The 26,966-nt window shown below is 39.8% G+C and overlaps 1 protein-coding gene across 4 annotated transcripts in view; it reads left to right on the top strand.

The window, feature by feature from the left end:
* The window catches only part of ITGA7 (integrin subunit alpha 7), a 103,923-nt gene extending 77,820 nt beyond the window's left edge, over positions 1-26,103 (top strand). For 3 of the 4 annotated variants that reach the window (XM_072135107.1, XM_072135105.1, XM_072135104.1), the window contains 19 exons: positions 643-836; positions 5,750-5,838; positions 6,871-6,998; positions 7,218-7,313; positions 7,758-7,819; positions 8,099-8,268; positions 9,599-9,748; positions 11,445-11,560; positions 12,241-12,430; positions 12,824-12,907; positions 13,739-13,818; positions 14,581-14,655; positions 14,810-14,912; positions 15,099-15,281; positions 15,376-15,480; positions 16,293-16,406; positions 16,492-16,590; positions 18,553-18,678; positions 22,639-26,103. In XM_072135107.1, the coding sequence (XP_071991208.1) occupies positions 643-836; positions 5,750-5,838; positions 6,871-6,998; positions 7,218-7,313; positions 7,758-7,819; positions 8,099-8,268; positions 9,599-9,748; positions 11,445-11,560; positions 12,241-12,430; positions 12,824-12,907; positions 13,739-13,818; positions 14,581-14,655; positions 14,810-14,912; positions 15,099-15,281; positions 15,376-15,480; positions 16,293-16,406; positions 16,492-16,590; positions 18,553-18,678; positions 22,639-22,812 (2,338 nt within the window). In that variant the 3' untranslated portion in view covers positions 22,813-26,103. Of the gene's footprint in view, positions 1-642; positions 837-5,749; positions 5,839-6,870; positions 6,999-7,217; positions 7,314-7,757; positions 7,820-8,098; positions 8,269-9,598; positions 9,749-11,444; positions 11,561-12,240; positions 12,431-12,823; positions 12,908-13,738; positions 13,819-14,580; positions 14,656-14,809; positions 14,913-15,098; positions 15,282-15,375; positions 15,481-16,292; positions 16,407-16,491; positions 16,591-18,552; positions 18,679-20,819; positions 20,943-22,638 lie in introns of all 4 variants that reach the window. The other variant, XM_072135106.1, reaches the window with a different exon arrangement.
* The last annotated feature ends 863 nt before the right edge of the window (positions 26,104-26,966 follow it).

The raw sequence follows: 26,966 nt of genomic DNA on the forward strand, positions 1-26,966 counted from the left end.
TTTACATTGCTTCAACATTGCTTCTACATTAACACAATGTGAACATGTTTGTTAACACAACGTTAATGTGTTGTGAAAGTGTGAATGCACCCTCAGACTGTCATAGTCCTGGGGCCATGTCAGTAACCTGCTGACTGGCTCTTGCCTTGAATCTGGGCCTTGTTAGTTCATAGTGCCAAGTATGAAGCCCACACACCCACACAGTAGTGGCCTCTGATATGCACTGCTTCTGGGGGGCATGTGGACCCTCCAAGCTCAGGGACTCACCGGTGTCCAGTCTGAATCTAAATGAAGGTCTGTATATGAAGTACTGATATTTATATCCTGTTTTTCTATGTAATACACTAGGAAATATTTAGTTGCTGTATAATAGACAGGTTAAACTTAGAACAGACAGTCTAAATACACACCGGATTTAACACAGCTGCTTATGTCTGAAGCATCTTTAGCCATCTTTTTCTATCTCTACACCACCCCTCCAAGACACAAAAAGGGCCTATAAAAACTCAATACATAGTAGTAAATCTTCCCCACTTTTATTTTTTTATTGTATAAATCTAAAACCTCCTTTATTTCTCAATAGATTGTCAGTTTTATTTTTGGATTAATAACTTTTGTTTCACTCCTATGTACCTCATTTAGTTGGACAGATCTGTTGGTGGGAGCCCCTAACTATTTCTCTCGTAAGGATGAGATTGGTGGAGCAGTCTATGTGTACATGAATAAAGGTGGAAAACTGGACAGTACTGCTCCGATTCGGCTGAATGGAACTGAAGGATCTATGTTTGGATTAACCATAGAGAGCTTGGGAGACATCAACCAGGATGGATTTAAAGGTCTGAATAAATTCCAGAATTCTGAATGTGTAAAGTTTTAGTTAGTAATTATGCTGGATGTGTTAATGTTCTACCTGGTCTAGTTTGCTTTATAAGAAACGGTTTTTACTTTGTACTCCCCCTTTCCACACACTGTATTAGATTGTATGACGTAGTGGAGATGACAGGGGTCCCTGGGCAGAGAGGTAATGTCTAGTGTTGTGGATACCCAGTTACATATCTGCATTACATGTAAACTCACTGAAATTACAACCTGCTCAATGGAATTGATATGAATACTTGGTAATTCTTTTGGCAATCATTCTGGACTGGATTAGGGTTTGCTCATACCTATCATTTTTTCTTGTCTGTTGTCTTTCTGGAGCAGAAATCATCCGGAAATGAACATTAAAACATTCTTAAGGCTTTTAGAGGCATTCTGTTATTGTACAAAAAATTGTATTGTTATTTTCCAATTATTTTTTGTAACATGGAAATTATTGGGTCAATAGTTTATGATAATAAACATGGTTCTGTCATGTTGTTTGCTTGTAGTCCTGGTGCCTGCATGTTTAATTGTGTATGGATGTCTAGCACTTCCCCACCCTGTACTTACAGTTATCTGATGTATTTTTTATCTGTAGACTCGGGGCATGTGCTGGGGCTATTTATCTGCTTACATATAGTTTTGGGGACACAGGAAATATGTAATAGAGAGGAGGCATTGTATATATCTAATAAAGGGAGCATAGTATATAATAAAGGGGGCACAGTATATATATCTAATAGAGAGGGCACAGTAAAAATAGCTAATAGAAGGGTCACAGTATATATACATCTAATAGAGGGGGACACAGGTTATATCTAATAGAGAGGGAAAAAGTTTATATCTAATAGAGGGGGACACAGTTTATATCTAATAGAGAAGGACGCAGTATACACTCACCGGCCACTTTATTAGGTACACCATGCTAGTAACGGGTTGGACCCCCTTTTGCCTTCAGAACTGCCTCAATTCTTCGTGGCATAGATTCAACAAGGTGCTGGAAGCATTCCTCAGAGATTTTGGTCCATATTGACATGATGGCATCACACAGTTGCCGCAGATTTTTCGGCTGCACATCCATGATGCGAATCTCCCGTTCCACCACATCCCAAAGATGCTCTATTGGATTGAGATCTGGTGACTGTGGAGGCCATTTGAGTACAGTGAACTCATTGTCATGTTCAAGAAACCAGTCTGAGATGATTCCAGCTTTATGACATGGCGCATTATCCTGCTGAAAGTAGCCATCAGATGTTGGGTACATTGTGGTCATAAAGGGATGGACATGGTCAGCTACAATACTCAGGTAGGCTGTGGCGTTGCAACGATGCTCAATTGGTACCAAGGGGCCCAAAGAGTGCCAAGAAAATATTCCCCACACCATGACACCACCACCACCAGCCTGAACCGTTGATACAAGGCAGGATGGATCCAGGCTTTCATGTTGTTGACGCCAAATTCTGACCCTACCATCCGAATGTCGCAGCAGAAATCGAGACTCATCAGACCAGGCAACGTTTTTCCAATCTTCTACTGTCCAATTTCGATGAGCTTGTGCAAATTGTAGCCTCAGTTTCCTGTTCTTAGCTGAAAGGAGTGGCACCCGGTGTGGTCTTCTGCTGCTGTAGCCCATCTGCCTCAAAGTTCGACGTACTGTGCGTTCAGAGATGCTCTTCTGCCTACCTTGATTGTAACAGGTGGCGATTTGAGTCACTGTTGCCTTTCTATCAGCTCGAACCAGTCTGCCCATTCTCCTCTGACCTCTGGCATCAACAAGGCATTTCCGCCCACAGAACTGCCGCTCACTGGATGTTTTTTCTTTTTCGGACCATTCTCTGTAAACCCTAGAGATGGTTATGCATGAAAATCCCAGTAGATCAGCAGTTTCTGAAATACTCAGACCAGCCCTTCTGGCACCAACAACCATGCCACGTTCAAAGGTACTCAAATCACCTTTCTTCCCCATACTGATGCTCGGTTTGAACTGCAGGAGACTGTCTTGACCATGTCTACATGCCTAAATGCACTGAGTTGCCGCCATGTGATTGGCTGATTAGAAATTAAGTGTTAACGAGCAGTTGGACAGGTGTACCTAATAAAGTGGCCGGTGAGTATATATAGCTAATAGAGGGGGCACAGTGTATATATATATCTTATAGAGGGAGAACATTTGTACTAACTGTTTATATACTGGGGATATTTGTTTGGTCTACCTGTCTATATACTGGGGACATGTGCTGGGGCCACATGCTGGGGGGCAGTGTGCACTGGGGGGTACAGGAAATATTGTATATTGTGTATAGCATTGTATGTATTTAATAAAGGGAGCATACAATATAACATAGTGTATATACATCTGAAAGAGGGGCACAGTATATATAGCTAATAGAGTGCACAGTATATATATATATATATATATATATATATATATATATATCAAATGGAGGGGTACAGTATATATATCTAATATTGGGGGACAGGGTCGGCAACCAGGTTTCAGTAGGCTCCTGGGCAACATAGCCTCAGTGGGCCCCTTTGCAGTAAACTCATGTGGTGCCATTTAAAATTCAGAAACTCTCCTGTTCCCTAAACATTCCCTAGTTTATCAAACCAAACAACCCCCTCATAATTGTTTTATATGAAGCCCCCCTCACCCTCTATGGATTTATTAGATATGGCCCCCTCACCCACATGCATTCCTTATATACAGCCTCTGTTATTTAACAGAGGGAGAACATTTGTACTTCCTTCAACGACACAGAATAATAATTATATATTATGTATATCGAACTGTCCTTCTGAATATTCATTGCTTGGATTCTTTAGTTTTCTTCCTGTGGTTACCAGCACATCGCCCCCATCCTGCAGAGGTGATTCCTTAGTGATATACAGGGTCTGATCAATTATATGTATACAGATGCATTGTCACATATAAATCTAATAGAGAAGGGCACAGTATGTACAGCTAATAAATTGAGGATGTTATTTAACCCCTTAACGACTTGGCCTTTTTTAGTTTTTTCACTTCCATTTTTCACACCCCACCTTCAAAAATCTATAACTTTTTTATTTTTCCACATAAAGAGCTCTGTTATGGCTTATTTTCTGCGTAACAAATTGCACTTCGTAGTGACGGTATTTAATGTTCCATGGCGCGTACTGGGAAGCGGGAAAAAAATTCCAAATGCAGTGAAAATGGTGAAAAAACACATTTGTGACGTTTTCTTGTGGGCTTGGATTTTACAGCTTTCAGTGAGCGCCCCAAATGACATGTCTACTTTATTCTTTGGGTCGGTACGATTAAGGGGATACCACATTTGTACAGGTTTTATAATGTTTTCATACATTTAAAAAAATTAAAACCTCCTGTACAAAAATTTTTTTTTTGATTTTGTCATCTTCTGGCGCTAATAACTTTTTCATACTTTGGTGTACGAAGCTGTGGGTGGTGTCATTTTTTGCGACTTTTGATGGCGTTTTCATTGCTATCATTGTTAGGACTGTACGACCTTTTGATCACTTTTTATTAATTTTTTTATATTTTCCAAAATGGCAAAAAAATGTCATTTTTGACTTTGGACGCTATTTTCCGTTACGGGGTTAAACGCAGTGAAAAACCGTTATTATATTTTGATAGATCGGACATTTTCGGACACGGTGATACCTAATGTGTTTATGATTTTTACTGTTTATTAATATTAATATCAGTTCTAGGGAAAGGGGGGTGATTTGAATTTTTAGGTTTTTTTAATATAATTTTTTTTTTTTAAACTTTTTTTTACTTTTACTTTAACTATTTTTCAGACTCCCTAGGGTACTTTAACCCTAGGTTGTCTGATCGATCCTACCATATACTGCCATACTGCAATATGGCAGTATATGGGGATTTTACTCCTCATTCATTACAATGTGCTGATAGCACATTGTAATGAATAGGTTAAAACGAGACAGCTTCGGGCCTTCGTGAGGCCCGATGCTGTCATGGCAACGGATCACCGCTCCCCGTGACGTCATCGGGGAGCGAAGATCCGCGCCAAGATGGCGGCGCCCATGCGGCGCCATCTTTTTGAAGCCTCCGGCAGCATTGCCGGAGGTGATCGCGGTGAAAGCACCCGCGATCGGTGCTAGCACCGATCGCGGGTGTTACCGGTAAGCCTTTGCTGCAATATGCAGCAAAGACTTACCGGCTATGGAGAGGGCTCGGCCCGCGAGCCCTCTCCATGCGTCGGGAAGGGGTTAATAGAGGGAGCACAGTATATAGCTAATACAGGGGGCACAGTATCTTTCAATATTTATTACAGGATGCACAGTATAAATTAAAAGGGGGGATTGCATGTATTCATTTATTATGAGGGTACTGTATACATGTAAATTAGAGGGTTTCCGTACATGTTAAATCATTTGTTCTGGGTGCTGTGTTTCTGTATGAAGTTTGGCTCTAGTCCTGTACTTATTTATTGAAATTCCTACTGGTGCTGTATTTATGTACTAAGCTTTGTTCTGGTGAAATATATATATGTAAATAGCTATTATAATAATGGATTGCATAATTTAAACAACACCGCAAATTTTAATTTAAGGGGAGCACTGATATATATGACTTGATATGGGGGGAGCAATGTCTAAGGTAACTTGGGAAGGTGTTGCATACACTACAATCTATACATAAACGCATGTCCTTAATATTTCACATTTGGTAGGCTGTTTATGCTAAAATCGGGTCACATTGTATATTGTTTGATGTAATTTTTTGCTTTTTAACTAAATATTCATACAAATAAAAAAAAGACTGAATCCCGGGCATTATAGCCTTCTCTTCTATGATAGTGATTGAGAATGTATTTGCAATAGGTATATAGTAACATGGTTTTTGTTTTTGTTATCACAGACGTTGCTGTAGGAGCACCATTTGATGGAAGTGGGAAGGTGTTTATATACCATGGAAGCAAAGCGGGATTGGTGACCAAACCAGCACAGGTAACATTATAAAAGTAACTTGTATTAATTTAAGGACCCAAAAGCAATTTCTCATTGTTGTAGGAAACTGATTAACTCCAATCAGGGCCGCCATCAGGGGTATTTCACTGTGACCACAGTAATGGGCCCAGACAGGATAGGGTAGGGGGCCCAGCATCAGAGAGCCATAGAGTTACACTATTACACAAGCTCAATGCACTGATATATATAGACACACAAGAGCCATTTCAGGACTTTAAAAGGTCCTCTAAATGTCCTGAAACTGCAGGCGGAAGGAACACAGCCTCCATTCCCAAGAAGCTTGATTCTAGGACAATATGTAGGAATTGAATTCCAGACTTCTAGGGGCTATAATATTGAGCCCATGGCAATTTTTATCCACCTCTGAATATGGTTTAGTAGAATGAAAAAGGATACTAGTGTGCATGAGGGCCCCACAAAATTTGCCAGTCAGGGGCCCCAAAATTCCTAGTGGTGGCCCTGACTCCAATACTGACTGTGAGTAGCATATAAGAAGTAGTCTGGAGCTCCAAAATGTTATATGTTGCTGTCATCTATCCCCATACAGATGAAAAATGCCTGTTTCATACAAATATATTTCTACTAAGTAGAGGATTTGTATAGTTGTTGCCAATGGTAGGATGAAATCATCTTCTGTAGTATCAGTAAAGTCTTCATGTATCTGTTGTTTCCTGAGAGCAGATCTCAGATCCTGTGACTACATACGTTAATTTGGAGTATAAATTTCTGTGGATATACCAACTGTCGTCACGACTATCTATAATATGGTGCCCATGTAGATTAATGTACTGTGTGTTAAAAAGGTAGTCCCTTCAGCAATGTTAGCACAGTGGAAACTACAGGAGCTACAGGTATAGATATGAGATGTTATGTGAGATGTTAGGTTGAGGTATGCGTTGTAGACATGTAGTTATTTCCTCCTTCCAGTTCTCTAATATACTCTGTCTATTAATCTTGTGTCTATATTTCCACTATGTTTCCCTTTCCTAATATGTTACCTCTGCTTTGAAGGTCCTGGATGGAATTAGTGTTGGTGTAAATACATTTGGCTATTCATTATCTGGGGGTATAGATATTGATGGAAATGCATATCCGGACCTTGCTGTAGGATCTTTAGCAGACACCGTGGTTCTCTATAGGTAAGTTTTATGTAAGATGTCATTACTTAAAGTACTTGGTCAAATTGTAACTTGTTGCTTGATTTTATTCATTATTGGTCTAAAGGTACAAAAAATGGCAACTAGAACATGCATTGAATATTCTCCTTGATATATTTCCACTTTTTTTTCCATTTTTTATATTATATATACAACATATTTCCTGCAGAAATATTTAGCCATCTCATTAATTTCTCTAAGGTCCCGTACTGTTATCCGTGTCTTTAAGGATGTAACCATAATACCACAGAACATTGATCTTGAACAGGAAAGCTGCAAGCATGGACCTGGGGTCTGGTGAGTGGGGCCACTCATTATGGGTAGTACAGCTGATGACTATACTTTCCAGTTTTCCCATAAATATGTATGGTATGACTGACCGGGTGTTCATGATTAATAGCATACTACATAGATTAGCAGTATTTATCTCCAGACGAACAAAGGATAGACCATGTTGATATCCAACATGCCAGCTCTCTGCTTGATTGGACTGCTTCATAAATAGCAGCGACCTGTTTTGTAAGAACCCACTGAGCACATGGAGAAGTTTTAATGTAGGGAAAATCCCGAAAATGTCTCCCTTCTGTGAAATGTCCTTCTAAAGTAATATTCAGCCGTAATAATCCACAAGTTAGGTGTTGCCTTCTTTGATGCATGTTTTGTCCTACAGCATGATATGTATCTGTTTTGTTTTAACGTTTCTATATACATTGACATTAATTTGGTTATTTTCTGTTTCAGTGTGGAATTTACAGTTTGTTTCAGCTACACTGCCTTTCCACATACCTACAATCCTAAAATCAGTGAGTGTACTGTTATTTTATTATTTATGAGCTGGAGGACGTGTATAGAGGTTTATTGTCTTCTGGTTTCCAACCTACATAAAAACAGAACTAGAAACTAGGACCCTTCTTTAATGTGTCATGTCTGTTATTCAGGTCACTCCATATCAGCTCTAATGCGTCTAAATGATAGCAAAGGCAATTTCTCCAATGCAACTAAATTCAGTTCTGACTGCAATGTAGAAATAGGACTATTGAGAATTACGTATTTGACCTATTTATTATGTTTTTTATTTTCAGTACTTAAGTGTGTATTTGAAGCTGAGACAGATAGGAGGCAACAAGGCAAGGCTAGTCGGGTATATTTTTTAAACCGGAAACCTAATGATCCAGAATACCAGTCCATTACTACTGTGGAGCTTCACAAGCAGGCCTCCAGCCGCTGCATCACCACTGCTTTCCAACTACAGGTGACTGGACACACAGAACCACATGTGGCTGATATAACAGGATTGTGTGCATGTATGGAAACCTGATACTGTCTCACAGAAGCTCTGGTACACATGTGTGTGTTGGAGGGGTGTTCTTGTCTTTCATGTTTTAGTTTTTGAATATAAGCATGAGAATTAAAGGGTTTTCAGGCAAAAAATGTTTTTTAAAGGAAATCTACCATCTGATTTATACTTTACAAAGCAGTGTCACTGACAGAATCCAGTTAGTTGCAAGTACTTCAGGGGACGTGTAATTGCCTGAGCAGCCAGACACCATGGGGGCTTTGTTGAGGACCCCAGAACACTCATTAGCATAAAACATCAATTTTAGGAAAAAAGAGACCATAGAAAAGGATGACAATACAGATCCGGCATTAAGTTGCAAAGAGGATTCTGTCTAAATCAGACAGTACATTTCCTTTACTAGTTGAATGGTAGTGGTGTGACACCTGCCACCTCCACCAGGGCAGAGTAGGGACTGTTACTCTAAACTGATTGTGCACATAACACAGGTGGCTCAGCGCTTCTTCATCTACTAATTCTGTACGCCTCCATTCTATGATTTACTCAACTCCCTCCCACCAACCATGGGGACGTGAAACCGCTTTCGGGAAGTCTTGCGCATGCGTGGTATAGATCGCTATGAAGCAGCCGCATCTGCCGGCTTGCTTTCATGAGACTTCCCGAAAGCTGGATGACATCTCTGGCTCTAGGGCAGGTGGGTGGGAGGGAATGCAAGGGAATCAAAGAATGGAGGCGTGCATAATTAGTAGACGAAGAAGTGCCGGGCTGCTGTGTTATGTGCACAAACACTAATTAGCATATTTTTTAAAGTAGTTTTTAGTAGGCTATTAAAAGCTTAACAAAAACATGTGCCGTTACAGAGTACTAAGTATCTGTAAGTATAAATAGTTTAAATCACGACTACCCAAGTGGTAGTTTTCCTTTAACATGAGTTTGGAGGAGATTTTATCATAGGTAAATGGAACAAGATTTAATATAAAAGAGTTAGAAAGTATGTTTCATACCTTACCTGAGAGGGCTAGTAGTTTAACGGAGTAAATTCTGGTGACAGGTTCCCTTTAAATCCTTTGGGGGTTATTCATTATGACAGGCGTTTTAAATGCCAGTCTGAAAGTTCCCCCCACTGGCTTTCTGGCACTCGTATCCATTATATGGCTCCGGCCTCATAGTGGATATGGGCACAAACCCCGCCAGTTTCGACCTAATTTCTATAAAACTAGAAATTGCTGTATTCATTTAAAGCACAAATCACAACTTATTTCTTTTTTTTTCTTAAATTGTACAGGATGATATTAGAGACAAACTTCGTTCAATTCCAGTTACACTGACATACAACATATTAGAAGCACGGAACAGAAGACAATCCTCTGTGCATTCCTTGCCTCCTCTTATGCCTATTCTCAGTGAAGAAGAGCCCAATGTCTACAACACAGAGGTGGGAATGTGGTGCATGTCCTATGTATAGTACATCATAGATAAATATTTATCATTTATATTAAAGGGTTGATCAGAAATTATTTGCATATCTGTGGGAATCAAACTACCTGCCAGGTTATTTAATTTCAAGTCTAAGCAGCAAAGGAAACATTTTTGGAATAAACTTGCTCTATTGAGCCTACAGGCTGGAGCTAACGCTTTGTTCTTAGTAGCCCATATGGATACACGGGAGAACATATGCACAGTACTCACTAATGCCAGCAAATAAAAGCCAAAATACCTTTGTGTGACATTTATTGTTTGCGCAACTTTATGGCTTCTGTATTTATATATCCGTACACCTTCTATGGTGCCCGTTAATGGCAAACTCTCCATAAGGCGAACAGTTTCCTCCCTGATCTGTGTCTTTGGCCTCTCATCCCGCCAAACCAGTAACATACACTGTGCTGCTGAGATTCATAAACATTGAAACAGTCTTTTCTACAGTTGGGAGCCTGCTCCTTTTGGAAAAGATATAGTGGTTTGGCTAAGACCCTGCATTATATCACTGAGCTTCTTAACAAAGTCATACTCTATGTTAAAGGCCTTTGAGGATAAGTTTTCCTTATTCTACCCTGGAAAATATATTTTGATTTGCATTGATTTCCCTGGTTTCTGAACTTTCTTGCTGATCCTAGTCAGTTAGTTTCGTTGTCTTGTGATAGTGCCCCCTTGTGACCCATTTTTACATCACAGTGAGCCACTGTGAAATAACAACCCCCATTGTGAAAATTCCTCCATTTTGACATCAGAATGCCCAGTAAGAATTCCCCATTATCACATCACAGTGATCCACAGTGAAATCAATCCCTATTGTGATCAAGCCCCATTTTGACAAAGCCCAATTTGGACAATACCTCATTGTGACATGACACTGTCTGATTTTGGGATCACAATGTCCTATAGTAACAACGCCCCATTGTAGCATCACAATGTCCCATTTTGACATCACATTGTCCTATTGTGACAATGCCCTATTGTAACAACACAATGCCCCATTGTGAGAATGCACCATTGTAATATCACAATGGGGGTCATTTACTAAGGGCCCTATTCGCGTTTTCGCAAGGTGTTATCCGAATATTTCCGATTTGCGTCGATTTCCCCGGGATTTTGGCGCACGCGATCAGATTGTGGCTCATTGGCGCCGGCATGCACGCGACGGAAATCGGGGGGCGTGGCCGAACAAAAACCCAACGGATTCGGAAAAACCGCCGCATTTTAAAAAAAATGTGTTGCGAAAATTGCACTTACCTTCACTCAGCCCGGCTTGGTGAATTCCAGTGCGTTCCAATGCTCTTCAGCGCAGCAGCGCCACCTGGTGGACGACGGAGGAACTACCTTAATAAATCCCGGCCGGACCCGAATCCAGCGCAGAGAACGCGCCGCTGGATCGCGAATGGGCCGGGTAAGTAAATCTGGCCCAATATCTCAATATTACCAATCCCCTTTTTTACATCACAATGGCGCATAGTGACAATGACTTATTGCGACAATGCCCCATTCTGACATCACAATGCCTGCTACAAAAAAATCTACATGTGGACATTCCCTGTGGTCCACCAAGAGATGCTGATTAAAGTAATTAATTCAATGCTACTTGTCTGCAAATGAGACATTTTTTAACAAAATAACCTAAATGATCTTTTCATTAGGTGCACTTTATAAAAGAGGGATGTGGAGAAGACAAAATCTGTCATAGTAACCTGCAGGTGAATTACACATTCTACTCTCGAGTAGGCAAAGCTGACCAGTTTGTGCCACTACCTGTGTAAGTGTATCTGACCCTAAAGACAATGGGATATTACTTTCCATACCTCATTAGTCCTGGAATCATTGTTCCCCAGTGGCGTAACTAGAAGAGGCTGGGCCCCATAGCAGATCACTGCATGGGGCCCCCCTACCCCTTAAAAAAATATATAAATATATTTATAAAATTACACACAAATTACGCACTACGGGGACCTCACGGGCCCCGTAGCAACCGCTACGGCTGCTACGGCGGTAGTTACGCCACTGTTGTTCCCTCTTCATTGTTACCCATTGGCTTGTTATTTTTACCTGTTTTATATATGCCCAATATTTCAACAATCCTTTCATAAATCAAGAGCACAGTGCATACATGCCAAATAACACTGTACGACCGTTTAATGAGTTGTAGTCTGTATTTTTACTATTTTCACGCATGCACTGTCACTTATTCTCAGTTGTCTTAGATCGGGGATGGGGAGACTAGCTGCTATTATGTCCTCCATGCACTACACACAGCAGCTACAGCATCATAAGTGATAGAGAAGTAATTATCAGTATTACTGTCAATAAAGAATTTGAGTTTAGTTAAAAAAGACAGCAAATAAGTGAAGAATTAGTGAGAACCTATGTTATTTACTATGATTCTTTGATTTGGCATCGGTTTGAAACAACCTGATGGTTCCAACCTTGATTTTGTAGAGAGAACAGTATCCAAGTGTTTTCACTGACTGACCAGAAGGATGTGGTGTTGAAGATCACAGTTACTAATTTTCCATCAGACCCACTTCATCCACACCTCGATGGAGATGATGCCCATGCAGCTCAACTCATTGCCACCTTCCCTGAAACCATGTCCTACTCAGGCGTTCGGCCCACAGGTTCCGCTATGGTATGTCAACCATTAGAAAGCATTTCTCTTTCTATTGCTGACTTGGTGGTTTCAGATGTGCTAAAAAAGATGTGCGAGAATTTGGGGGCATTTGCGACGTATTTTACAAAGTCTTTTTGCTACACTAGATAACTTCATCACAATTTTGGTGTCAAATATTCAAATTCAAGGTAACTGTTTATCTGTGGCAATCAAAATGTGGTAAAGCTATGAAATATCTATCATAAGAAAGCATTTCTTCGTCATTCCAAGACTGATGTGATTGTCTTGGGCTGTAGAACAGAGTCCACTATTACATCTGTTGTATACTCTTAAGGTCTGCAAAAAATCCTGATAAAAGTTTCAACCTGTAGCTTGTAATATGTAGATTATATATGTTGTTTTCATCTCTAGGATAAGACAGTGGTCTGCCATTCCAATGAAAATGCGTCCCAGGCAGTATGTGAACTTGGAAACCCTATGAAGAGAAATGCTGAGGTAGGATTTCTCCTTTGTTAATAATAATAATTCCATTATTTGTATAGTGCACACAGATTACGCAGCGCTACACAGAGCTTGCCAAATCAGTCCCTGTCCCAAGGGGCTCAAGATCTAATCAACCTACCAGTATGTTTTCAGAGTGTGGGAGGAAACCAGAGGACCCGGAGGAAACATCTTTTGTTGTTATATTTTAAATGTATATGAAGAATCTCATGCTGTATTTAGAATCGGCTTTAGCTTGAATCGGCTTATATTCATACTTGATGATCTATATGCACTTTATATGAAGGACATTTTGCGATTGATGTGGCCACTCTCATAGCTAATTTTACAGTTGATGTGGCCACTCTGATGTGGCATTTTGCGGTTGATGTGGCCACTCTCATAGCTAATTTTACAGGGAACCAGTGATACAAAGCCGGGAAGCACTTTAGGTTTTCTCCTCTATGGACAAAAGAATATCTGGGCAGGCACTGGTCCAGCAATGTGCAGAACAACAATGATTTCTCTGCCCATATAAGCCAAAACCACAGAGCATGTTCCAGTTCTCTGCTGGAGCAGCCTCTGGATGATGTTGGTGGTATCTTCCTGGTTACCGGCTTTGTTGACTATTCTTCCAGAGAATCGGATATACACCACATAGTAGCATACATCATGTTATTCATGACTAGTGGGGATCATTAGAGAAAGACATACAATGGATTCTTCAAGTCTCACATAATGGTAGGAAGGATCAAACTTGGGAATACTTTTATTCTAATTCCTCCTGCAGTGTCAACCCCTTTAATATCAGTGGATTCTTTCATTGTACATGACCTTTTATTTCAGATAACTTTCTACATGGTTATCAGCACCCAGGGAATTACTCTGGAGACTACAGAATTGGATGTGAAGCTGGAGATGGCTACGTAAGTCACTGACTGATAAAATGTACAAAAGATATCAGTGTCTAATACAGTTTTTAAATGAGCCTCTGCTCCATGTGATGCATGATATCATCATTGCTTCATACTATAGATTTTACAATAAAATGTGGTGACATTGCCAAGCAGTGATACATGTACATACTTGAACTGCTAGAAGTAAGGAGTCTCCTGCCATGCACCAAAGGTGGTCCTGTTGATTTTTATCATATTACCGGAATTTTCGGATTATAAGGCGCACAAAAAATCCTTTGACTTTCTCAACAATCAAACAGCTGCCTTGAACTGTGCACAGGTCTGCCACCTGCTGGTCATTCATCCTTATAATCCGATGCGCCTTATAATTTGGTGCGCCTTATATATGAACCTAGACTTTTTAGCAGGCATTTATTGATGGTGCGCCTTATACTCCAGTGTGCCTTATACTCCGAAAAATACGGTACTCTTTTTCCACTCTCCATTGCGCAGTTTTGGTGGTTGTTCAATCAATTGAATGTTAATTTATGGTTTGCTAGATAAAATAAGGTCAGGACCCTGACTCCTTGGCCATGACAAAGTAGGGTTTTGACAAGAAAACTTGTGGGTAGTTGGTATATATACATTTAGTGACTTTTATCATCTATAAAATGTGAATTCTCTGCTTTATTTCTTAGACTACACTATGTAGACTGGAGGGTTGAGTTAAACATCTGCAAAGCTTTAGAAAGTCTACTTGTGTAAAGTAATACTATTCATATGTCTTTGTAGAATAAGTGAGCAGAACCTGACTTCGGTGTTTGCCACAGCCAAAGTGATTATTGAACTTCCTCTGTCTGTCTCTGGGTAAGTAAACACGGTGCTTAAGAAGCCAAAATCCTATTGCTTGGACATGCATCAATTATGTAATAGAATTATTATAGATACATAATAGATAACAAACAAAATGATTTGCCAGAAAACTCATGTGATATTGAGAAAGGGCTGTGTTCTGTTACAGGGAGGCCACACCTAATAGGTTGTATTATAGTGGGGAGGTAAAGGGGGAATCTGCAATGAAAAATGAAGAAGATGTGGGAACCCCTGTGGACATTGAAGTTACTGTAAGTATATCTTTATGCTGTATAATCTCATGCAATAACTAGTGTATAGAACTCAAGTGGAATTGTAGCAGAATTTCAGGGTAAAATTCACAAACTGCACCAGAAGTATTGTACTATGTTATTTTGCTGTCTTTATGAGCAATTTAATGATTATTGGTTCATTGGTCTTTGTAACCCATTTTTTAGGTTTCAAACAGAGGAAAGTCATTACGTACGCTGGGTTCTGCATACCTAAACCTTATGTGGCCACATGAACTGGCTAACGGGAAATGGCTACTATACCCAATGAAGGTTCAGCTGAAGGAGAAGGAGCAGTCAGGCCGCAGCATGGAGTGTATTCCCATAGATGCAATCAATCCCCTTAGGCTAGTAAGTCACTTTTCCCCTAGATTCTGTTTTATCATACTGCATACAGAGAACGTTTCATATAATCTACCTTACATCCTTTTCAATTTTTTCCCAGGATACCGTGAGATCAGATTCAAGTTCATTGACACCTGTGGCAAGTCAGCGTTCTGCAAACCGATGGTCGCTAACGTATCCTGCTAAAAAGAAGGATGTTGTGTTGGTAATTATAACATTGAGTACAGTATGTGGCAACCAACATAAAGTGCCACTGCAATGGAACTTTAAAGAGGTCACCCCCCATAAATACCCCCACCAAATATGTTCCCCCTAATCCTCCCCCCATCCTCTTTATATTTATTATTTATTTTATTAAAATTCTTGTGTGCAAAGTTTGTTTTAATCTATCCGACCTCTTACCAAATAAGAGGTCGGATCGTCGTACAGGTCCCCTGGCAGTCGACTGTATTCATGAGGAGGCCGGCCGACACACCCCCTCTACGCCTCTGTCAGTCGAGGACCTGTAAGAATCACCGGCAGCAGCGCATATATTGCACAATCGCTGACAGCGGCTGTGCCACACTGTTCTTATTCACAGCGCCGGTTGAATGTTCGGCCAGTGCTGTGAATAGGCCCCTCTGCAGCTGCTGTCGCACCGCAGAGATCCAGCAGCGATTGCGCAATATATGCGCTGCTGGCGGGTATTCTTACAGGTCCCCGCTGAAAGGGGTGTGGAGGGGGTGTGTCAACCTGCCCTCTTATGAAAACGGCCGACTGCCAGGGGACCTGTTCGAGGATTATACCTTTTATTTGGTAAGAGGTTAAATTGATTAAAACAAACTTTGCACATACAAATTGTAATAAAAATTGAATAAATAGAAAGGGGCTGGGGAGAAGATTAAGGGGAACATATTTGGTGGGGGTATTTTTTGGGGGGTGACAGGTACTCTTTAAACAGGGGCATTAGATAGGTTAGTATGCGGTAAATGTAAATCCATCAAACACACCGGAATTTATACTTGTTCTTTATTTAAGGACTGTGCACGAGGAACTGCGCATTGTGTAGTATTTCAGTGTCCACTGTACAGCTTTGACCAGCAGGTGGTGCTCAATGTTCATGGACGACTCTGGAATAGCAGCTTTTTAGAGGTAACCAGATCCATTTTTACAGTAGTGTTTTTATGATCAACTTTTTTTTTTTAAACATTTTTCTGTGTATTTTTTTTATCCATAGGATTATCCATCTGGTAGTAACATAGAAGTGGTAGTAAGGGCAAATATTACCGTCAAGTCCAGTATAAAGAACCTGGTGCTGAGAGATGCTACAACACAGGTAACCTCATGTCTCATGTATTGTATTCACAATATAAAAGAGTAAAGGGATATCTGTTTCCAGTAACCTGGCTCTTCATGTATATATTTTGCCCTCACACCTGACTACAAGTGTTGGAATAAAAGGAACATCAGACTTTGGGCTCATTCACAAGAGCGTTTTTGACATCAGTATGCTATCCGTTTTTTGGTATATACCATACTGACCCAATGATTTTTATGGGTCTGTTCACATGTCTGACATTTTTTTTCACTGATGTGCAAACTGTGAGAAAAACATTGCAGCATGCACTATTTTTTTCTCACATGCAAAACACAGACCTCCATAGAAGTCAATGGATCTGCAAAATATCGAGGGATGGACACAAAAATAGAGGAGTGGAATTTCCTCAATGGATGCCAAAGAAGGAAGAAAAAGGACTTACCACGACGCAGACCGCAAATTAGAAGCTGTATAGCTGTAAAATGATTACTTTTAATATTATGACTAAAGTTAAATTATTTTCACAGAAATAAAAAATAAATAAAATAAGACAGAACAACGCGTTTCGCGCCAGTGAAACATGGTGGATGACATAAAATTTACATTGATGTCAATGGGATTTTTAAGTGATATGTTAAACCAGCGTTAAGCCTCCACTCTAGTTTTTTAACGGATTTAAGCAACAGAGTTAAGGAGTGGTTGTGTAAAATGAGCCTAACTTTGGTTATTTCATGACATTAATTACATTAATAACATGCAGGGTGCTAGCCTGTGATAAGACTATTTATTTAGATATACTGCAGAATAATAAAGCTATACTTCATAGAGTAATAGCAGAGCAATGAGACAGACACGGAGGGAGCTAAGTCACATCAGAATAATAGGAATCAGTCACTGACATGAGCACACGGCTAAAATATGCCTGCATCATTTCTGTACTCAGAGCTGCCACTAGTAAGTTTGGGGCCCCTCACTTGCACATTTTGTGCATCCCCCCACAGAATGACAATCTAGTCCTGTGCGCACAGTGAGTTCCCTGCACATGGGAAGGGAGGAGGGTTTTTAGTGACTTGGGGCTCCTTCTCCTCCTCGGGGGCCCTATGAACAGTCACACTAACCCCCCCCCTCCCCTCCCCTGATGGCAGCCCTGTCTGTACTACTACCATCCCTAGCTGTGGTGACAAAGATCTTCTTGGACTTGCAGTGCCAATAGTGAAACAGTTACCTAGAGAGTTATATCATAGCAAATAGGTTAAAATTATATATATGGTATAAGGCAGTGATGGCAAACCTTTTAGAGGCCGAGTGCCCAAACTACAACAAAGACCCGCTTATTTTTCACAAAGTGCCAACACAGAAATGTAATTTGTGATTTATACTTCCTTCTCTGTCACAGCTTTCATTGATACCAGCACCTGAGGACACAAATAAAGCAGAAAATAGTCCCAGGTAGAGCTGTCACTTTAATATAGCTCTGTGCTCAGCAAGTCCTGGGCTATCTGGGACTGCAGGAAGATACCTGGAGTCATCTCTGGTGATAGCCTGAGTGCCCACAGAAAGGGCTCTGAGTGCCACCTCTGGCACCAGTGCATAGGTTAGCCATCACTGGTATAAGGTATATATATATATAATATATATTTCTACATGACTGTGCCTGATCCCATGTCAGATTAGTAAGAGCCACAACTCCCTCTATTGAATACAATTGTAAATGTGACTGAAGGTTTCTCTTATTACAAATTTCTCTCAATGTCAAAGTATAAAGAAAGTGGTGATGGGACTGGCAGTGCCAGAACTATGGACTATAAAAGCAAAATAATTTTTATTTTACTGGAATTTCTCTATTATGATCTGAAATAAACTGCACCTAAGTTATCTGAAGATGTAACATGCGTCAGCATTCAGAGATTGAAATTAAATTGAGTCATTTTTGCAGTAAGAATGGAAGTGTTTTATCTGTAATTGTGGATATTTTTTCAGATTTCTGTGATGCTGTATTCTGAGCTCGATGTTGTGGTTTACGGAGGAATTCCCTGGTGGATTATCCTGATTGCTGTGCTGGCTGGAATACTGCTCCTCTTACTGTTAGTTTTAATCCTCTGGAAGGTAAGATGTTCTCCTTTTCTGTGTTAGGCAATCATGGACACAATCGTATTTGGGGGCTGATTTCTATTGTGCACAGTCACAAATTATAGAGCAGGTCCTACTCCTGCCCACGGTGTGGCTGGGCACTTGGATCCAGCCTGTTGGTTGCAGCCCACTTGCTGCATACGGTGAATAAAGCCTTAGGCTAAGTTCTGTGCATCTTATCCTGCAAATACCATACATACACATATACTTACTGTACATCTGTTCACATTCATTACGTCGTACTACATTACTTCTTTTCTGAATACAGGCGGTCCCCTACTTAAGGACACCCGACTTACAGACAACCCATAGTTACAGACGGACCCCTCTGCCCACTGTGACCTCTGGTGAAGCTCTCTGGATGCTTTACTATAGTCCCAGACTGCAATGATCAGCTGTAAGGTGTCTGTAATGAAGCTTTATTGATAATTCTTGGTCCAATTACACCAAAATTTTGAAACTCCAATTGTCACTGGGGCAAAAGAAAAAAAATTGTCTAGAACTTCCATTATAAAATATACAGTTTCGACTTACATACAAATTCAACTTAAGAACAAACCTCCAGACCCTATCTTGTATGTAACCCGGGGACTGCCTGTATTTAGCATTAGGGTATATTTACACATGGTAAATGTGATGCAGACATTTCTGCCTATATATATAGTAAATGCAATGCATAAAATGCCATGTTGTATATATATAGAAAGTGTATATATATACTTTCTATATATATATACATGGGGGTTCTTTTAGGGGCAAGCAAATGGAATTCTGAAAGCCCCACTTAGATGAATGGACATTTGCCTATATTTATAGTTATTTTTTATTTCTAAAGTCCCCCTCCCCCTCCCTATAACATTATAGATGGATAGTGTGATCCCCTGACACTTGACACATTCTGGGGAGATAAGAATCAGACAATCCTTTTCTTGGTGGCTGCATCTCTCTTGCTTCATTACACAGAACAGCTAACAGCTATCTCATGTGCAAGGGAGCCCTTAGGCCAGTGATGGCAAAGCTTTTAGAGACAGAGTATCCAAACTTTAACCAAATCCACTTATTAACCGCAAAGTCCCAACATTGCATCTTAAGCAGTAACTTATTGCTACCTGCTCTTCAACATCTATCAATCGTATCAGCCCCTTGAGGCCACTAATACAGGTGAAAGAAGGAGGGCACATTCAGACTATCATTGTAGCTTCTCACTAGGGTCTCTCTGTACAGTCAGAATGTAGGGTCCAGTAGGATGACCTACAAAGATACTGCAGTTCTATAACACTTTCTCACTTTTACCGGAGTTCCAAACAGTCAATGAAGTGTCGTTTTAAAATAGCACGGATTGTAGCATCTTTTAAATTGCCTGGGACTGCAGGAAGATTTGGTGAATTTGGTCCTGTTTGGTGAGCTCTGTCTTGGGCTCAATGACCCACAGAAAGGACTCTGAGTGCCATCTCTGGCACCCATGCCATAGGTTCCCCACCACTGCCTTAGGCTATGTCTCTACCTGTAATGTTACTACATTAAGACACAGGCTAAGTTGAGGTTCCTGTCATTTAGTTGTGCTGCATCTTGCACTATTGTTGCAGTCATATTGATGGAATTTTAACTGTAAGTAATGAATCATTCTGATGTAATGTAGTATCATGAGTAAGAACATGATTTAAGGGGGGAAATTTATCATGTGCTGGAGCTCCATGTTCCGGCGTATGATAAAACCCTGCTCCCTGCCTCCACAGTGGTTACATAATGAGGCTTAGACCTCATAATGTATCTGCCGGCTTTGCTGTACTGATGGACAAAACCACGCTAGGTCCAGCCTGGCAGAGTTTGCGTGACAGCATGCGAACATGCAGCAGTGGCAGTAACGCACCGAGCCGGGGAACTCCGCCAGCTGCCGCACCCCTTCACGTCCACATGGCAAGGAGGTGCTGTGGTCGCTAGAAATTGCGATTATATTTGTACTTCTACACCAGAAAACTGGCATAAAAACACTGATAAATGTCTCACTAGGTATTTATCCTTTCCAAATATAAATTCTCATTACAGTTATATAGAGACTAGCACTGTTGTTCCTGTCAAACCATCACCTCAATATGTTTTTTAAATGGTCCTTCCAGTGTGGTTTCTTCAAGCGGGAGTCCGCAGAATCCAAGTATACCACAAATTACTACCGAGCACGTCTGGGGCTGCAGCCCTCTGACAGAGTTAGGCAAGCTGAGGAGGAGGAGGAGGAATAGCTGGTAACACCCAGCATGCGTGTGTCATGAGGTTTTTTTGCATACTGCTCCATTTCCAAGTCTAACATTGACATGGTTGACAACTAACTTACTCTTGACTCTAAATTTACTGATTAACCCCTATATGAGCATTGTTTTGGCCCTACATGACAAGCCATTTTTAACTAATTGTACATTTGGATTTAAACTACCAAAACAAATATGGCCTCGTAATAGTACAAAAAGAAAAATACTATTTTCTTGGGTGAGAGTTTCAAAATTACTCATTTACAGTTTAGAAAAAATACAATTTCATTTTTGTGTGGGCATGGTAATGTATGGTTGAGATGGACAGATTGAGGAATGCTGATGCATGCTGTATGTAGCCTTCAATTTAGGCTCAGTTCACACTACCATTTAAACCTCCTCACCTCCCTTAAAAAAGTAAAGAACAGAGGTTAAACGCTCCAGTTAAAAATCCAATTGACATCTGTTATGTTTGATTATTCCGGGCCCAATATTGCATGCGTTTATTGACAGAAAAAATGACAGTGGCTGGAGTACTTTTTCCCATATAATTTTTACATTGAAGTTATTGGGAGACGGATAGTTAGAAAAAGTGACAGTTGTTTCAATCCATCATTACATCATTTTTTTTTTTAAGATAGAGAGATAAATATATTTAGATAGACAGAGATATTTAATATATATGTATGATACATTATAGATAATGTGATATACATACATAGATAGATAGATAGATAGATAGATAGATAGATAGATAGATAGATAGGAGGGAGAGAGATAAAAGAGATAGACATGAGCTGTAGATCAATGGTTTGTCATAACAAATGTTAAGAACGGATAGTAAAGCCTCTGAGCGAGTTTGATGCGTCAAACTTGCATCAAACTCACATTGTGCACTTGCTGCAATTACTGACCCAAACGCCCCAAAACTGGACCTGAAGTTAGCATGCAACATTGCAGCAACCATATGATGCAAGCAAGAGGCCTAACTGCACAATTGTGGCCAAGAGGCCTAACGGACATTTCTTCAGTTATTTTTAATTAATTACAGTTCATTTATCAGCCTTTATTTTGAATGGAGATAAATATAAACGAAAATGCTGACGGTAGTGTGAACTGAGCCTTAGTTTGGAAAACTAATTTGGATAATTTTTTTTATTGATTTTGATCATAATTTGACTGTAATTACCACACTTTAAAGTAATTTCTTCTGAAAAGTACATCAGATGCCACATCAGATACTACTATATAATTCCCATCAATAAAGTCTTATAATGTCATGGACCATAACGTCCTGATTCTGAGGGTTGAACCTCAGCCCCTTCTCTGCTAGGAGTGTAATTGCGTTGGTACAGTAACTGTAACACAGCACATTGACTGGTTACAAACACATTAAGAATGTTTAGAGATGTCTTTATCCCTCTGTCTGTGATTCCTTACTTCTCAAGCTACATGGGTGTCATGGAGGCACTGCATAGGGTGAAGGACTTGGTATATCTGTTAATCATTTCCTTTAATTATTAAAGTTTTAACTCCCTCTCCTTACATGACTAGAAACTCCTACTCAATAGTGGAGTGAAAACTTGGCTGCATCATACATTTTGTCTGTGAAACTTACTCATTTAGTACTACTTTGGTCCAAGAAAAACCTCATCCCACTTTCCTCATCTAATTAGTGTTTTTCTTTTCCCAGTGTGGGTTTTTTAAGAGGAGGAATTACCAGGATGAGAAGCTCCCACAATACCATGCTGTAAAAATTCCCCGCGAAGAGCGCCCCATGGTCCTAGAGGAGAAGACAGGGACCATTAAAAAGAAAGACTGGGTGACAAATTGGACTGAAGATGGATCTATAAACAACGTTTCATAACATCTTCTGCCATCTTTCTTCTTGGACTCTCATCCTTCCTGTGAACTATCCATGTAATAGGAAGGCTGGATCCTTTGGTTTTGGGTGGTTTCTTATATATTTGGTTTTATGGTGTTTTTGTATATAGAGGAATTGCCGTATTTGGAGACATTTCAGCTTCTTAAATGGTTAAGCTCCGACAGTCACATGTGTGGCGTCAGCACATTACAGCCTTTTGGAGTGAGATCAAAGGAAATACTTCTTATTATAAATCTAAAATCTTTCTATAACAATACTGGCTCCCACAGAAGAGTACACACACTATGCAGCCTTCTGGAGAATGAAGATCAATGTGGAAGTATTCCTTCCTGCAGTCATTGTCACTGATACTGTAGCATCACTGGTTACCTGCGAGTCCAAAGCCTTGGTGACTTTCAGGATTGTACAGAAGAATAGACGTATATTTATAGAAAATAATCATGGGACTATAAATATAATAAAAACTTGACACTATATAATGTATATATGTGAGCGTGTGTATAATCTCAATACCTAGCTTGTACAGCATAAAGTTATATAGCATTTCCATCTTGTGAGCTGCGGAGATGGGTCACACGAATGGGAGTCGGTAGTATTTTACAGTGCCTTTAGAGATGGTTACTGACAATGCTGTGCTTATTTTCAGATGACAAATCAAGGTTATATATCTGCTGTCTATAATGGTACGATTACTGACCTAATCAAGATAATCCCAATCAAAAGTCGCCTGTCTATAGATAGAAAGGAGACCCAGAGAGCTGTTCATATCTCAGTGGATGGTTTAAGCAGCAGTATCCTTGAGAAATGAACCTTTGATCAGATGCATGCGAAGTCATTGCCTGGGGGTTTCTTGTTGGACTCCTAAAACCCAAAGGAGGCCTTGTGGAGCTGCCTACTACATAGACCTGAAAGCACTTTAACATTTGGGACAGTGTTTTGGACATTTGTCGGTTCTGTATGTGCCAGATCAAAACTTAAATTTCTTGCCATGGGTCCTAGCACTGTCAGCAGTGTTACAGTGTCACAACTGGTGACAGCCTCTTTTTACACAGGACCTTTCATCATCAACACCAACTCTTTCCATCCTTAATAGGCTCCACTCAACGGATTGTAGTCCTGTTGGAAATTTTCTGTAGCCCTCACCTTTCACAGGCAATTATTTCTTAAACCTTCTCTGCTGTCAGGTAAGTGGTCCCAGTCAATCTGCTCCAACCCAGAAGAACCCAATTAGAGACAAGCATTAGAGAGCCTACTTATCGTTTTTGTAATTGCTTGGGAATGGTAGGGTGCCAGAAGAAATTCTAACTAGAACATGGATCAGCACCTATTAAAGGTTTTGAAGAGTTGGTGGAGGTGGTAAAGGGTCCTCTATAAGGGCACATTTATAAATCAGTTAGCTTCAGCCTATGTCTCCCCATCTTATCTCTTGCCCTGCCACTAGCTTCTCAGACTTAGTGGAGGTTGCACTTTTATAACATCCTGTAGAGCAAGAGGTTAGAGGATACTGCTCTATAGAATTCTAATTGTTACTATCATTTATTATGAAACAGGTATTATTTGAAATGTTTGTATACTAAATGTATGAAACGAAGGTTCTGCCAAAAAAGATAATCACTCTTCATGTAATATGACTATTGCTGGTTATACGTTTGTATGTTTTGGTATTTTAAGGACCAACATTAATGGCTGATTGACACCAGAGACATGTCTGTGGAGCAAAAGCTGCCCAAGTTATAGATGGAGTATAGTTCTGTGTATTAACATGTTTGAGCTTGTTTCTGTTACTTTATTAATGGACTCACATTTTATGTTTGCGCTGTCATTTATCACAAAATTAGATTTCCTTCACTTCCATCTTTTCCACAAAAAGCCATTCTTACTTTGTATCTTCTATGATGATGATTTTATCACAGCATTGGACATGAAATGACAGAAGAGGCGTATTGCTATGTACATTCAGTAGATTTAGATCTTGAAATGCTCTAGCCAAATATAAAGTACTCGTTATAATGAGAGCCCAATACAACAGATACTGATAACTTTTTATGTCCCCCCATAGATGAACAATAGAAGTACTTTGTATGTCTATAGCAGCATCTATAGTAAAGATCAGGTCTATCATTTCTCCAAAACTTGTAGTAATGAAATAGCTGGATAATAAAATACTGTATTGTAATATTGTATTACTACTGCTTTATTTGCAGTATATACATCTAATGTATTAAGGGCCATGTAGTGCAAATTAATTAAAGACGATGTTAGTTTCTGTATTAACAGTGCAAAGGAATAATTTGTTTAAAAAAAAATCCATAGAGATAACCCAGTGGCACTTACTTATAGATCCAGGCACTGTGATTGTGGTGATCTTCTTATATTTGTTATCCATGGCCTCCTTCCTTCTAAAATCAACTTCTAAATGACATTATTCTAATAAGCCTTATGGGTTATTCTAGCCCCTCTGTGATATGGCTTTACAGGCTGTTACACTGTCTTACATTCCCCCTTGCTTCTTCAGCACTTGTACAGTGAGCACTCTCTGCACTTCCTGCTCACTATATATGTGCTGAGGAAGCAGGGGGCAGGGTGAGACAGTCTTAATTTTGATAGTAGATTTCCTTTAAGTATGTGTGAGGAACACATAAAAAATAGACAAATTACAAAATAAAAAACAGGCTTCCCAAACTACTTCCATTGCCATGATTTACTTATATCTTACATTACGGTTAAAATTGGTAAAAATATAAAGAAATGTTCTTTTTGTGTCCCAGGAGAAGATAATTGGCCAGCATAGTGCATTAGGAAGGGGCCATGATGAGATATGGGCTATTAGCTGAGTAGATACAGTATTTCTGAATGCTCCTCGGAAGACCATGCCTAGAATGCTAAGCATCTAGATCACCGATATGAGTGAGAACATGTAAGCAGGAAACTTTTCTATATTTCTGTTATACATGGCAGGGAAAGATCCTACCATTAGAAGAGTCATTTCACCTAAGAACTGCAGAAGCCTACTGGAAATCAACTGTGCCTTGAATATGGAACTGAAGACGTCTTCTTTCAGCACTCGTACTTATAGATAGTCACTGTGATCTCTTCTTTACTCATGTTCCAATGTATAAGTCATCTTAATAAGGTGCTGGTGCCTTTACACTGGATGTGACATATATGACCAGTGCAAACTGTAATTTATAGTCAATATTTTTGTCATGACAAATGAGGCTAATGCAAAATCTTAGAAAATGGTTACCTTAATAAATATATTTCTACAATAAAGATACTTTTGGTTTGCTTTTTTTTAATTTAATTTTTCTTTACCTCAACATTTTTCATCAGGGAACAGTTACAACACTTACATATGAGTTAGGTGGTCATTTGTCCCCTGACAAACTTAGCTAGCTTGGGCAAAGTTGATATTTTGTGTATGTAAGCAATTCAAGTTCCAGATGTGTGGAACAGTATAACTGATATCACCGTTCTTCCTAGGCTGAAAAGTCATGTAAGCGATCCTATATAGTTACTGAGAAGCCTCCACATAATGTATATAGAGATAGCTGTCAATCACTAATAGTAACGCTATAGAAATTAAAATTAACGGGGTATTCCCACAAAGACAACTTTCTTATATGTACTCAGGATAACAAAATAACACATTCTCTAATTCACTGTTATTAACAAAAATACAGCATTGCACAGATAGAAGTCCAACCTGCTCTATCAGTCCTGGCGTACACAATTTCAGTTTCCCCTAGACACGACCCATTAACTTATGACTTAGGGTCAGGTGGCGGCCATCTTGGATGAGATTGTGCAGTGAGATATCTGTCTCTGCTGTGTGGCTGTAGCCACGCCCCCTGCCCGGAGCTCAGAGACACTCACTTATCACATCCTGCTAGGAGATCGTAAGCAGAGAGAGAGACTGCAAACTACAAGCTACAAGGAGATAAGTGATCCGGGGGAAGTGGGAGGCAGGCACATATCTGTAAGATGTGTAACAGTGTAATGGTCTATCAGCCTGTGTGTAATCATCTCATGCATCTCTGATCTGTCTCATCTCTCCTTTTATGTGTCAGTATGTTAGTACAATGTCAGAAGCCAGATGAAAGTGTATATACACCTTATACCCCGATAATGTAACC

The sequence above is a fragment of the Engystomops pustulosus genome, chromosome 2 (genome assembly GCF_040894005.1).
Source record: "Engystomops pustulosus chromosome 2, aEngPut4.maternal, whole genome shotgun sequence".
In the NCBI taxonomy this organism is placed as follows: Eukaryota; Metazoa; Chordata; class Amphibia; order Anura; family Leptodactylidae; genus Engystomops; species Engystomops pustulosus.